This window comes from Phyllostomus discolor, chromosome 10 (assembly GCF_004126475.2).
Source record: "Phyllostomus discolor isolate MPI-MPIP mPhyDis1 chromosome 10, mPhyDis1.pri.v3, whole genome shotgun sequence".
Lineage (NCBI taxonomy): Eukaryota > Metazoa > Chordata > Mammalia > Chiroptera > Phyllostomidae > Phyllostomus > Phyllostomus discolor.
This window is the reverse complement of record NC_040912.2, coordinates 86,097,481-86,112,380: the sequence shown is the minus strand read 5'-3', so window position 1 is coordinate 86,112,380 and position 14,900 is coordinate 86,097,481. Positions and strand designations below refer to the sequence as shown.

At 44.2% G+C, this 14,900-nt stretch overlaps 1 protein-coding gene across 1 annotated transcript; it reads right to left on the bottom strand.

The window, feature by feature from the left end:
• Nucleotides 1-408: 408 nt before the first annotated feature.
• LOC114508045 (prolactin induced protein) lies at nucleotides 409-4,809 on the bottom strand. Its single transcript, XM_028526039.2, has 4 exons — nucleotides 4,653-4,809; nucleotides 2,616-2,727; nucleotides 936-1,050; nucleotides 409-662 (listed from the first exon to the last, which is right to left on the bottom strand). Exons 1-4 carry the CDS (start codon nucleotides 4,745-4,747, stop codon nucleotides 538-540), a joined length of 447 nt encoding a protein of 148 aa, XP_028381840.1. The 5' UTR covers nucleotides 4,748-4,809; the 3' UTR covers nucleotides 409-537.
• Nucleotides 4,810-14,900: the final 10,091 nt, after the last annotated feature.

Genomic DNA, 14,900 nt, shown 5'->3' with positions numbered 1-14,900 from the left:
CCAGTGTCCCCGAGCATCACTTAGTCCCTCATTTATCGCTGGCTGAAAAGAAGCCAGACAATAGGTAGAGCACTTATCACTTATCTTGGGGAGCACAGACTCTGCCCCCAACTCTGCTATATGCAGCTAACTCCCATCTCCTGGAATCCGCAGGGGCTCCTTGAGGGGACAGCGGGACACGGAAGACCAAAGAGCCAGGAGGCTTGGACGCCGGTCCAGTTCCCGCCCCTCCGTGGCCGGGTTTGAGGGCCAGCATTTCCTCTCTGTGAGACCGTCCCGCTCTTCTCTACAGTGAGAACTCATAAGCTCTCCTTAGCAAAGTTTCTTCGAAGAAAGAGAGTTCTAGAAAGTCTGGGCACCCTGAGGCTTCTCTGGGAGAGAGTTTGGAGGGAAGACACGACGGAACACAGAGGTGCCTGTGAGAAGTTTATTTTGCAGACCACAATGCAAGCCCCAGCCAAGCCGGCCCGGAGCAAACCCTCCTGGGGAGGGGTGGGGCAGGGCCGGGGCGGGCAGGTGTGCCCCTGGCCAGCTGGCTCAGACGACGAACAGGGTCCTCAGGATAGTGAAACGGTTGGCTTTGATGGGGACCACGGCCTCATCGTTGGGGCAGATACCCGACTGCGGGATGACGTCCACCACGGCAGCCATCCTTACCGTGCCTGGAGGAGACGAGGACCAACATGGTCTCTGAGGGCGCCCTAACCCCCGGTGTCCTAGCCTTTCTACCGGCTTCAGGTACCTCCCCACTGGGACTCAGTTTCCTCAAGTTATTTGCAAGTGTACTTCGCTCCTTAGCACGGTCTCCAACTACTCTGCCCTCTTTCTCCCACCCCCTGCCCCTTCACCCTTCTGCACCATCTCTGGAGCCCTGCTTCTCCATGGTGCCCCCTCTCTGGTGGGTAGGTCTTCCCTTGAGTAACCCCTGTACTTACTGTTGACCTGAAAGTCCCAGTAGAAGTTTCTTGGGTAATCATCACACAGGCAGGCACTGTAGCGATAGTTAAAAGATCCATCAATCGGCTTGCTGCTTACGAGGTAGGTTTTAATCTGGGGAGGAGGAGGTGGAGAGAGATGACCTAGTATTAGCATGGGGAGGAGTAGGAAAGGGATAGAAAGACAAGGAAGGGTCAAACAAGAGGGGGAGGATCCCCTCAGTGGGCAAAGAGCAGGGCCAGAGGTGGGGAGAGGCACGGGAGGTCCGAGTTTGCAGAATCGTTTCAGCAGCTGAAGTCTGGGTCAGAAGGGTTTCTGTCCTGTGCTCACAGTGCTGTGGGCTCACGTGGGTGTCTGGCTCGGGAGGGCAGAGGGGAGTGAATCCCTGGGCCCAGGAGCACCGGTCCCGGGCTCAGGTCACCTGGGGGGCAGGCCTGCCTGGGTTCGAGGGCAGGGCTTCAGGAATTGCCCACGACTGACCGCAGCCAGACTGCTTGGGGGTGAAAGCCGAAGCCAGGCCCTGTTGCAGCACTGTGACCCCCGCTGTGCTCCTCTCAAACTCGGTGACCTTCGGTAATGACCGTGATACCTCTCATACTCGCTTTCCTCAGTTGTGAGAGAACCACAGACTGCCCCCGCCCAACCCGGTTGTGAGACAAGCAAATGCAATCGTGAAGGCACACTTGCTCCGACCTTGTTTAACCTGAGCGTGCTTTACAACGTCAGACCCCAGAGCACCGCCTCTGTGCGTTTCAGCGGCGCCTGGTTCGCGTTCTAGTCCATGTTTAGCACAGGGGGTAGGTTAATCCTGGACTCCACAGACCCGAAGGATCTGTGAATAGAAGTCAGCGAGTCTGTGAACTCAGATGGAAAGAAATTGTATCTTTATTTTCCTGGACTCCCATTGAAATGGAGCATTCCTTCTGCTGTGAACGTCATCAGAGATCCACGGTGGCATTAGCAGTGCGTGATTTCATCACGAGGAGAAACACAGACTTGCTTGTGCCTCATTACAGATTCATAGATCTCGGAACAGTGCCTGATCTCATCGCTACGCCGGCTACAGGGGGTTATTATTGGGCTCCCTGGGCATGGCGGGGGCTGGCTGCCTGTCTCCTGAAACCCGCCCGGGCCACTGGCTGGTGACCTCTGCACCGAACAGCCCCTTAGCCTCGGACAGTGAATTCAAGGGTTCTCACCATTGCAGTTTTACTCAAGATGCTTTGGAGATGCTGGTGTTTCTTTAGAGAAGCTTAACCTTGCTTTGCTTATCTTTTTTATTACACTGACAACAATATATGTCCATGGTTCAAAATTTTTTGACTCTTGTAAAATCCAAACAAAAGGTCAGGACCCACTGGCTGTCTGGGATGATCCGTGTGATGTGCTGTCCAAGGCCAGTGCCCAGTGGAGGGCGCTCGATCAAGCTAAGCAGCCACAGCCACCACAGAGATAATCTTTGTAACATAAAACGTAACCATTCCATTGTAAATGCATTGCCTTTTCAGCTAACGTGCGGGTAAAGACACACATATATATTACTGTATCACAAGTTTACTTTTAGTAACTTTATCCCTGCTCTGTAATCTCGTAGTTTTCCTATGTAATCCAATGCATTTTCCTTACTTAAGGAGCTGGCGTTCTCTTCACCTGACTCCCTCCCCAGGGCTGCTACTTACCACCATACATTCTCTCAATTCTGTTTGGACTGTGAGCTTCGCGGCGACTTCGTCAGTTGACCTTGTCACTTGGGGCAACTGGAAGTTCATTATAATCGGCTGTCGAGTGGGTCTGGGGAGACAGAAGCCGGCGGAGAGCAGGGGGTCAGTCCGTTGGAGACAGGGGCGCAATGGGCAGGGGTGAGGGGCTGGGACCGTGCAAGGGGACGGAGGTGCTTTGCTGGCGGCATCAGAACCCCCTGGGCAGTTTTGATTTTTAGGTAGTTTGGTTAGTTCGTACTGGTTTAGTTTTGCTTAATAAAGCACCTTGGATGCTTTTATTTAAAACCGAGTATCATTTTTTTTTCTTCCACTGACAAAAAAATACGTTACAGAAACAACAAAGGTGCAAAGCCACGTGACATCTCCTAATAAAATTCTGTAGCTTCTGCTGATTGGCCACTGACCGGGAGGGCTCATGTCACCATTAGCAGAGAAATTTGTACCAACAGAATCCCAGACATCTCAGTGCACTGGAGGAGAGACCGTCCTTGCTGATCCCCCTTCTTTGGCTCCTGGCAGGGCCTAGGGTCTGTATTTATTTAGCTCTGGAGGGGAGCTGGCCCAGGGCCATATTTGGGAATGACAGATCCCCCCCTGCGTTCAGGCTGCACCACAGCCTGATGGGGGAGAGGGCCCAGGACAACGGGAATAACAGTCAGGCCTCCCCCGTCAGCCAGTGAGGGCGGGGGCTCAGCACCAGCAGAGCCACCGTCTTTTCCCTTTGCTGTTGGGTGAGCAGGAGGGAGGTCGTTGCTTGGCCCCCGAGCTTCCCAGCCACACTTTCCAGGGGAAGCATCCGATTCCGTGGAGCCTCTGCCTCTGGGCCAGCTGCTCTGGTGCTCAGCGGGTGGGGAGGGGCGCATGTTCCACCCATTTGTAAAGGAATTTAGGACTGGTAGGGTGACCGGCACAGCTGGAGTGGCCCACCTTCCCAGTGTGCCTGGCAAGGATGGGTTTGCGGGGGGGGGGGGGGGGGGGGGGGCGGGCGGGGGCTTTCAGTGCTACAACCAAGAAATTTGTGGGCAAACTGGGATGGCTGGTCACTCTGATTAGCACAGCTTATCAACACCTTGCCACCCCTCAGGGCTAAGTGGAGGGACATTGTATCTGACGCTGTCCCTCTCAGGGGGGACACCCACCCCCCTCCATGAAATCAGCTTGTCAAACCCTGGAAGACTTCCCTCAGGACGGAGGATCTGGTCATGCCACAGGGGGCGCCACCAGAATCACCGTCCAGAAACCCAGCGTCCGAAACTTTTCTTTTTTTTTTTTTGTGGGGAAAACTCCCTAGATTTGGTGAGTGACCCTGCTTCTCCCTCCAAATTGTCCCACTTCCTGTTTCATTTGTGCTTGCCCCAGTTTTCCTGCTTCCTTCAAACATGTGCCCTCAGTGAGCTGGCTGATGCTTCTGTGCTCCCAGGTCGCTGGGCGGCGGGGGCGGTCATGAACAAGTGGTCCTCACATTTCTCTCTGGACTTCGGCATAGGAGGGATGCCTCAATTGCTAGGCAAGGTCAGCCTTGGACAATGGGGCCAAGCATCAGTGCCCAGGGCCTCTGATCAACTCACTGAGTCCTGCCAAAGGTGCCCAAAGCTACTGTCGGAACTCACAGACCTGCTAAAATCTCCCCTTCCGGGAGGCAGGGTGTGAGGAGGTGAAGTTCACCAAGCAGCAGTGTAACAAAGGTGTAGACTACGGACAGCACAGCGTGTAGGTCAGAGCCTTGGAGAAAGACTAATGGTTAATTACAGCCTGCACGTGCGCTGGGAGCCTTATGTCCGTGGGCAACTCGGAAGCACCCACTGGAGATGTGGGGGAACTGATGGGCCTCCTAAGAGGAGAGAGGTGGGAATGCACATGGGTTCATGAAATTAGATGCCTGGGAAATTAAAAAAGTGTTTAGGAAGGGGTATATAGATTTCCAGGAGAAGAGAGGCGCCCTCCCCACAAAGGTTATTTCTGTGTGTGTGTGAGAAGGAGAAAGGCGTGGCTCACGTGTCTTCCTGAGCTGTGTTGGTCCCCAGCTGCAGACAGAGGACCAAGAGCAGGGCGGCATGGCTGGCCCCGAACAGGAGCTGCAGAGAGCGCATGCTGGAGGAGGCAGATCTGATGTCCCAGAGTAGTAGGGTTCGGGCGCCCGGCACCCTGTTTATATGCAGATCCAGCGAGCAGGAGAGCTGCCATGCAAACCCACGTGACTGCTCGCTCTATTACCCCTTTTCATTCATGATCTTTCCTTGTTGAGCTTGTTTGTTTTTCTACGGAAAAAGTCAACATTCACTACAGTGTTTGAGTCTGGGAGAGAAGTTAGTTTATCTCTCCTCATTTTCTCGGTGCCAGAGTTTCTCCCGAATGACCAGGACCTCGACGGATACTCAGCTCTTCCCGAGCTTACAGAAGTGGTTTCTCATGCCTCATCACGATACACCTGTCTGTGCAGCTGTATGTAGCCTCGGCTTTGGCCCTTCCTCCCCTGTCCCCTGGGGGAAAGAGAACCCAGCCATGGTGGCAGGCTTCAGGTCACAGCTCTAGGACACATTTGCTTGATGTCCTTATACTACGTGAGGAGGCGTTCAAAAAACTGGTTAGGGAGCTAGGCCGACCAGGGCTTCCCTAAGGGCCACGACCAACCAGAGATGAGCCTCTCTGGATGGTGGAGAAGTGAGGCCCTAGCACTGGGTGACACAAAGATGTTTGTGATGAACTTCAGGGGTAATGCTGATGTCCCACAGGTGCTGAACATCCCCAGCTACCCGGAGTCCCCAGTCCAGGGCAACGTGTCGACTCCAGACTGTTCCTGTAAATAGCCGGCTTCCCCATATCAGGCTTCCTGACACCGCCAGTCTGCCTAGTTCACTATTGATATGACCGCTCTCGTACACTTGTCTCACAGCACGAGGCGCACAGCGAGACCCACCATGGAAGGGTTCCCTGCATCAGAGCAGGACCCAAACTGTGTCCAGAAGATGGCTCTGACCCTGGAATTTCTCTCCCTGGGATGGGAGTGGGGGAGACTCAGTCTTTCTGACAGAGGCATTGTGGCATTTCTCTTTGATCGATTAAATCTATTCCTTAGCCTATGACACGTGACACTGTGGAATTTGTTCGTCTTTTTTGCACGAGAGAGGACAGGCCAGGAAGATCCTCTCTGGCATGGGTGGGAAAAATCCGAGTTCTGGGAGTTAGTTACACATATTTGCTGCCATAGACTCGATTCAGAATCGACATCTAGATACATGCTTCTGGTTTCGAGAAGTATCTTTCTACATTGCTCTGCCGCTTATTCTACTCCAGCACCTCCCTCCTCCTTCCTTTGAACTTGACGTCATTCACGTCATTCCTCACTTACAGCTGCAGCTATTGTCGGGATCCTTTGCTTTCTTCTTTGTTTCTCTTCCATGTGCTCAAGAACAGTGCTCTCATCTCATCTCGTCCTGGTCACAGTGGACCCCCTTTACGAACGTTCTCCCACGTTGTATTTCCCTTACACCTGTTCCTTTGCTTGCTTCCTTCCTTGAATCATTTCCGTCAGAGGGAATTAACGAAGAAGGAAGGCAGAGGAAGCTAGGAAGCATTTATGTGGGACAATCCAGGAAGGCCTGTTTGCGGGGGTTGAACTCCCTTTGCCCATCCTTGAGGACCAGCCCATCCTTGAGGATGTGCCTCTCGCAGACTCCCAGCGAGGCAGTGCTCCAAACGGGGCAGAGGAGAATCTATTGAAGGTGAAGAGGCTCTTCTCACATAGGCCAGTGGGAACTACAGCTTGCAGAACCCTCAGTGCATATGACAGATCTTAGGTACTGTAAACGTCACGGCTAGTGTGACGGCTACTTTTATGTGTCATCCTGCCTAACTGTGGTACCTAGCTTTTGGTAACACACCAGCTTCAGATGCCACTCTAAAGGTATGTTTAAGTCAACAGACACTGAATAAAGCTGATTACCTTCTATAATGTTGGCAGGTCTCATCCAATCGGCTGAAAGCCTTGAGAGAAAGGGCGGAGGGCGCGAGGGAATTCTGCCTCCAGAATGCCCTCACATGCAGCTGCTGCAGTAACGCCTCCCTGGGTCTCCAGCGTGCTGGCCTGTCCTGCAGATTTCAAACTTTCCAGCCTCCACTCTTGCGTGAGTCCATTCCTCAAATAAACACCCCTCTCTCAGCAATGTTTTCCCTGGAAAATCTTTTGTTCGATTTCTCCTCGCTACTTGACCTTTTATGACAATGTCCATGGTATGGTATACAATTCATATTCTAGTAGTTTGTTAGTGGTATATAGAAATATAATTGTTTTTTTTGTAAGTTGATCATGTCTCCAAAGTCTTTCAAACACTTAGTAATCCTCATAATTGCTCATTGATTTTTTTTGGATCTTCTGTATGTGCAAACATATCACTCACAAATATAATAAGATTTTCATTCTTACCCGTATACTGTTATATCTTCTCTTGACTTGCTAAATCTCTTAGAACCTCCAGTACAAAGTTTAACAAGTAACCGTAGAGGACCTCCTGTGGTATTCCTGGCTGCAAAGTAAAAGCTGTCCATAGTTCAATATTAAATGTAATATTTGGTGTGAATACTTATAAGTATTCTTTGTAAGATTAAAGAGTTTTTTTCATTACTAGTTGTGATATGCACAATCATGCCCCCCCTCAAAATAATCCAAGTCCTCATTACCTTATATGGCAAAAGGGACATTGCAGATGTGATGAATATTGAAGATTTTTAGGCAGGGAGACTCCCCAAGATCTTTCAGGGGGGCCTAATCTAAACACATGAATCCTTAGTACCTGAGACCCTTCCCCAGCCCGGGTCTGTCAGGAAAATGTAAGGATGGAAGGGGAGTCGGAGGGCGTATAGACGGGGGGACATGAGCCAAGGAATAGAGCACCTCAGCTGGCTAAGGCCAGGAAACGGACTCTCCCTCTGAGCCTCGCGGGCAGCACCGGGTCCACAGGCGCGTGGATTTTCGCTCCACAAGGCCCTCGTTGAAGGTCTGACCTACGGCACTCCAAGGTGACCCATTTGTGTGGTTTCAACAGCTGCGTTTGTGGTGATTGGTATGGCAGCAGTGGAATTTGCAATGTTAATTTGCTAGTTGGCTAAGCTTTTTCCAATATCCTAGAGAAATGAATTTTGTCAAAAGTTCTTTTGCTTCAGTTGAGATGATTATATGATTCTTCCTTGTGTGGACACAGAGAATGACGGTGTGTTTTGAATGTAAAGCCAACCGTTCATTGCAGGAATAAACTCGCTGGCCACGTGGTACTGTATACATATTTACACACACATACATAAATGTATGCGGGTGAATACATATTTAGGTATACTGACAGGTAGATAAATAGATACATTCAGTGTGACGATGTAACCAAACAAAGCGGAGGTTTGACTGCCTGCCGCAACAAAAACCAAACTGGTGAGGCAGGTGTGGGTGCACAAGGAAAGAGGTTTCATTCAGGTGCCACAGGACGGGAGAATGGTGGACCCCTGTTTCAAAGACAACTCCATCTTCCTGCTGGAGCTGAGGTTCTTGCAGGGAGGGGTAGGGAGGGGAGGGCTTTTTGTCCTGTCCAATCATCTTTCTAGCTTTCCTGTGCTTAGGGCCCCATCCATTCATCTTTCCAGCTTTTGGAGTTTCAGGTCCTGTTCATTTAAATTTCTAGCTTTTGGCGTGCTCAGTGTAAGGACCTCCCCTGCTACCATCTTGGCCAATGGGGGATACTCCCTGGTGCTCCGTCTATGGTAACAATAGCATTTTCTCCGTATGTTTGCTAATCTGTCCACAGGTGATACCGTCCTGCAATGTTCTGTTCTTGTAATGCATCTGTCAGGATTTGTTAGCAGTGTTAGGCTGGCTTCATAAATTAGGTTGGGAAGTATTCTCCTTCTACTCTCTGGAATAATTGTGTATAATTGTTCCTAATTGTTCTTGAAATATTTGAGTGGTTGCTGAAGATAAGAGGGCCTGGTGTTCGCTCTTTGTGGAAGAATCTTAGAGTATAGTTTCAATGTCTTTAATAGTTAATTGTTGGATTATTTAGACTATCTCTTCTTCACTGTATTTTGTTAAACTGTTGACAAAAAACTTGTCTGTTATATATTTCTCAAATGTATTGGCATGAAGCTGAATATAATAATCTATATTGTTGATGTCAGCAGGATATGTGATTATATCTCCCACTTGTGTGCATTTTTTACTAGCTTCATCAGATACACACACACACATAAATTGTATTAGTCTTAAAAAACTCTTGGCATTGTAGACTTTTTTGTAAGTTTATAAATCTTTCTCCTTTTTTTTACTACATTCTATTTAATTTGCTGTTTTCCTTAATTTCTTGGGATATCTACTTGATTGATTTTCATCCTTTTTTTGATTTAAAGCCATAAATTTGTTACAAAGCATAGCTTTACCTGCATCCTGTCAGTTCCTATGCTGAAGTTTAAGTATCACTTAGTTTAAAACATTTTCTAATTTCCATTGTGATTTCTTATGTGATCTGTTTCTGATTTAGAAGTATGTTTTATTTTCCAAATATAGGAGTTTTCTAACAGCTTTATTGAGGCATAGTTAATACACAAAAAACTACACAAATTTAATTTTCAGGGTAGGGCAAAGGTAGGTTTACAGTTGTTCATATGGGAAATAATACAATAATAAATAATAGTGTAAGAATAAACTGTGTTTTGTGCAACTTACAACTGTAAACCTGCTTTTGCCCCACCCTGCATATAATTAGAGAAATTTGGACCTGGGCATGTACCTGTGGAACTATCATCACAAGTAAGGTACCACATATAGGATTTCTTATTATTGATTTTTTTCCTTATTTATCTTGAATTTGGAGGATCTACTTTGAGTGGTAGACAGAGTAATGGTACCCTACACTGTCCATGCCCCGGTCCCTGAAACCTGTATTTTACTTTCTATGGCAACATGAAGTCTTTTGATATCATTACATTAAGGATCTTCAGGAGATTATCCTGGGTGGGCCCACTGCAATCACAGAAGTTCCTGTAAGAGGAAGAGGGAGGCAGGAGAGTTAGAGTGGCAGGAGACAGGGTGGCAGAAGCAGAGGCCAGAGAGACACAAGAAAGGGGCCACAAGCCAAGGGATGTGAGTGGTTTCTAGGATCTGAAAGAGAAAACAGATCTTCCCTGGAGCCTTGAGAAAATAATACACCTTGGTGTACTGATACCGTGGTTTAGGATTTATGAGCTCTGGACATGTAAAATGATACATTTGTGTTTTTGCAATCCACTACATTTGTGTTAATTTGTTACCCCAGCAATAGAGAACTAATATATACTGTGTAATTTCTATCATTTATCCACACTGAAATGTTTTATTTTCACTTTCTATGAAGTTATGTGTGTGATTGAAAAGCATGTATATTGTTGAGTATCATGTTTTTTTATGTATCTAATAGACCAGTTTTAAAAAAATTGTCATGAAATAGTCTATATTCTTACCAAATTTTGTATTAATGTTTTCTATAAAGGAGAGTGGTGTGTTGAAATCTTTTTACAAATGAAGATTTGTAATCTATCTCTCTCTTGATTTCTTTGGATAAATACCCGGAAGTGAAATTTATGGGTCATATGGTAGTTCTCTTTTGAATTTATTGGGGAATTTCTATGGTGTTCTCCATAGTGGCTGCACCCGTTTATAATCTCACCAGTGGTGCATGAGGGATACTTTTTTTTCTCCACTCCCTCGTCAGCACTTATTCTCTGGTGTCTTTGCGATGTTAGCCATTCTGACAAGTGTGAGGTGATACTCACTGTGGCTTTGAGCTGCACTGCTTAGTATGCTGTGCATCTTCGCCTGTGTCTGGAGACCATCTTCACATCCTCTGTGGGGAAGTGTCTCCTCAGTTCCTCTGCACGGTTTAATATCAGGTTGTGTTTTCTTTTATGTTGATGGTATGGGTTCTTTGTATCTTGTGGATATTAACCCCTCATCAGATGGAACATTTGTGACTATGTTCTCCCATGCAAAGTGGGTTGCATTTTTGTTTTGTTGATGGTTTTCTTTTGCTGTGCCAAAGCTTTTTAATTTGATGTAGTCCCAGTTGTTTATTTTGTTGCGGTTGTCCTTACCTGAGGAGACCTATGCAAGAACATATTACTGAGACTGATACCAAGGAGTATACTGCCTGCGTTTTCTTTTAGGAGTTTTCTGGTTTTAGGTCTTACATTTAAGTCTGTAATCCATTTTGAGTCTATTTTTGTATATGGTGTTAGAAAGTGGTCCGGTTTCTTTTCTTTTTCAATGTGTCTGTCCAGTTTTCCCAACACCATTTATTAAAGAATCAGTACCCAATTTTATATTCTTGCCTTCTTTGTCATGGATTAATTGACTGTATAAACTTAAGTTTATTTCTGTGTTCTCAATTCTGTTCTATTAATCTGTGTGTCTGTTTTTATGCCAGTACCATGCTGTTTTGATTACTATAGCCTTGTGGTATAGTTTGAAGTCAGGTAGCGTGATACTTCCAACTTTGCTCTTTTTTCTCAATATTGCTTTACCTACTGGGGGTTTTCGTTGTTCCATATAAATTTTAGGATTATTTGTTCTAGTTTTGTGACAAATGCCATTGGCATTTTTATAGGAATTGCATTGAATCAACAAATTGCTTTGGGCAATATGGACATTTTAATGATATTAATTCTTCCAATTCATGAGCATGTTATATTCTTCCATTTATTTGTATCTTCTACAATTTCTTTCAATAAGGTCTTATAGTTTTTAAAGTATAGGTCTTTTACCTACTTGGTTAAATTTATTCCTTGATTTTCTTTCTTTTTTTTTTTTTTGATGTGATTGCAAATGGGACTATTTTCTTAACTTCTTATTCTTAGAGCTCATACTTCCTATACAAATGCAATATAATTTTCAAATATTAATTTTGTATCCTGCAACTTTACTGACTTTACCTATTAGTTCTAATAGTTTTTGGTGGAATCTTTAGGGTTTTCTTTATATTGTATCATGTTATCTGCAAATAGTGACAGTTTTATTTCTTCCTTTCCAACCGAATGTTTTTTATATCTTTGTGTTTTCTGATTGCTGTGGCTAAGACTTCCAATACTATGTTGACTGAAAGTTGTGGAACTGGCATCCTTGTCTTGTTCCTGATCTTTAAGAAAAAGCTTTCTGTTCACTGTTGACTATAATATGAGCAATGGGTTTGTCATTTATGGCCTGTATTATGTTGAGGTATGTTCCTCTGTCCCTGCTTTGCTGAGAGTATTTATCATAAATTAATGTTGCATGTAATTTCTCTTACTTCTTTTCATTCTGTAAATGTTTCCTTTATGTATTTTGAGCCTGTGTTATTAGGTACATACAAATTAAAGACTTATATTTTTCCTGGTAAAATGAACTTCTGTCAATGAAAATTTTGTCTCTTTAGTAATATTTTTGACCTTAAAATCTGTTCTATTTAATGTTAATATAGTGGTATCAACTATATGTGGTTAGCTATTAACTGGTAAATCCTCTTGTATGCTATTGTTCTTAGTTTTTTTTCATACTCTTAAGTTTGAGATACATCTTTAATAAGTAGCATATAATTGAGTTTTGATTTCTTATACAGTTTAAAAATATTAGGCTTTTAATTTAGGCATTTATCCAATTACCATTGGCATAATCACTGATATATTTGGATTTTAATTACTATCAACCCACATAATTTATATTTTTTCTGCCTCTTTTATGTCTGTTTTTCTATTCTTTTTTGCCTTTTTATTATTCAATTTGTCTTCTATGGCAGGTTTTATACTGATAGTCTACTATTTTTTATAGGTACGCTAGAAATTTTAACATGTGTATGTAACAGAATCTGATATTAGTTACATCATCTCTCTGAAAAATACAAAGCCTTAGATCACTTTAATTATTTTATCCTTGCATCCAACTTTGTATGATATTATTGCTGTATATTTTAGTTATTTCTACATATTTTTAAATAAAATTCTTCTGTAAAATTTTTATTGAGGTATAACATACATAAATGCCCCAAATTTAAGTAGAGCTCAAGAAATTTCTACCAATATCCCTCTGAAACCACTGCTGAAATTATACTGAGATATAGGTTATTTCTCGTGCACCAGAGTCCTTCTTTGTGCCATACTTCAGGTCAATAACCCTAATATTAAACCAAAATTATGACTTCTAGCACCAAACATGATTTGTTTTCTTTTCCTAAGCTTCAGATAAATAAATATATATGTACTAGTTGGCTTCTGGCTTTTTTTTCCCAGCATAATATCTGTGGGATTTATTTAGGTTGTTGTACTTAGCTGTAATTAAATCTTTCCCAGTGTTGTTTGATATTATATTATTGAATGTACAATTTATCCTCAATCTATTGTTGGAAATTTGGGGTTTTCCTGCATTTTTGGCATTTTGTAAAAAAATCTTAGTTTTTTCTTACATGCTTTTAGTACAACTGTCCACTCACTTATTTTGGGTGGGTACAGTCAGTTTTGCTGTAACGTAACATATGTGTTCCTGAAAAATCACTGCACAATGCAAAAATGTCACAACAGAAACTGTAAGACTTATGAGAAAAGTGGAAGTAAGGGCATAACACGCAAAAACATGGTCAGCAATACGGAAAATGAAGAGAGGAACCTAGTGAAAAGAATAGCACATTATTAAACATCAGATGGCTAAGAAATATATAAACACTGTAACCAGTGTGACGCTTCACTTTGAAAAAGACATGACCTTTGCTTGTGGAAGTTGGTGTCAGGGACGTGACGGTTTGAGGGTTATTGTGAAATGGCCGGGGGCGGGGGGGCGGGTGGCTTGGTTGGGGGGGGCTATCTGAAATCAGACAGGAAGTTGTCACACCAGGTGTGGAGTCCTTGCTTTGGTGTTGGCTCCTGATTTTTTGCAAGCCTTAAATCCTTGCCCAAGGTTTTTTTTTTTGTTTGTTTGGGTTTTTCTGCTTTTGAATTGTAGGTAATTCAAGGTTTATAATAGATGCCTGTTTTATCAAGATTACAATTTTTGATCTGATATGCAGCCTTCTTCAATTAACTTTAGTATCACCGCTGGAAATTCTTTTATGGCTTTCTCACCCCAGTCATGGTTTCCCTTGAGAGCCGAAGGCTGGAAGTTGTAGCGATGTTTGAATTCACTAAACCAGCCACCAACAGCACTGCAAGGAGCCACTTTTTCAGTGTTTTCTGGTTTCTGTTTAAGGGCTTCACATATAAGTAGTTCTGTCTTTTGTTTGTACTGCTTGGCATTTTGAACCAGGGCACTTAGATATGTGTGGGATGTTGGGTGTGTGTTTATTTACAAAGAAAAGTTGGCAAATAACAAAAGGATAATAAAATATTGCCCTGTAGGATAACATACACCGTGAACCAAGGAAGCTGGTAGATATTGGAGGTACATGAGAGAGTTTTGTGTATTCCTATGTGGATTGGTTCAGCTGGGCACTCATGTAGAAACTGATGGTGAAACTGTCTATAAGGAAATGTGAAATTCTCATTATGCTCGAATTGTCCCCCCACCAAAATCAATCAAACTGAAACAAACCTGAGTTTTCAGAACAAGTGTTATAGCGGCAATGACCGTATCTGGGAGTGGAACTGACTGGTCATGAGGTAGGTATCAGGTATTCATAGGGCACCCAGTTGTTAAGCTTTCACTGTTGCCAGAAAAGTTCTCCAAATCAATACTCATCCCACTGGTGATGTGTGTGAGGTCCAGTTGGTCCACATCCTCACCAACACTCTATTTTGTCGGGATTTTTTCTTAGGCCTTTGGAATGTGCATAGTTGAATACCACTATAGCTTTTAGTTTGTATTTGCTGAAAGGCTAATGATAATGAGGCCATTATCACAAGCTTATTATTGGTTTTATATACCTAATAAGTCTTTTCCATGTCATGATATATTCTTATTCATTAGGAGTGGACAAGTAGCAGGATAGTCAAGAACATGGGTCCTGAAATCAGACAGACTTGAGTTCAAAGCCTAGCCCTGCCTCCAACTACTAGTGTGATTCTCTACTAATTTCTTTGCCTGTCATACTCAGTGCTCAAAAATGGTACTTATTACTATTTTTCATGGAAGCATGTGGTTTCATCATGTGGATGTACCACAACTTTTATGAAGAAAGTACCTCAGAGGAATTTATCTCAAGTTGGAACCAGAATCATTATTATAGCGAAGAGTCTTTGGAGCCTTTATCAGGTTTGGGTGTTTGGTCAAGT

What these genes read in the sequence shown, in the direction of transcription:
- LOC114508045 (XM_028526039.2), bottom strand. Translation starts at nt 4,747, where the DNA reads ATGCGCTCTCTGCAGCTCCTGTTCGGGGCCAGCCATGCCGCCCTGCTC. An exon ending in AATTGAGAGAATGTATGGTG is followed by an intron (nt 1,051 to 2,615) that starts GTAAGTAGCAGC and finishes CCTCCTCCCCAG; the next exon opens with ATTAAAACCTACCTCGTAAG. An exon ending in CTGGGACTTTCAGGTCAACA is followed by an intron (nt 663 to 935) that starts GTAAGTACAGGG and finishes CGTCTCCTCCAG; the next exon opens with GCACGGTAAGGATGGCTGCC.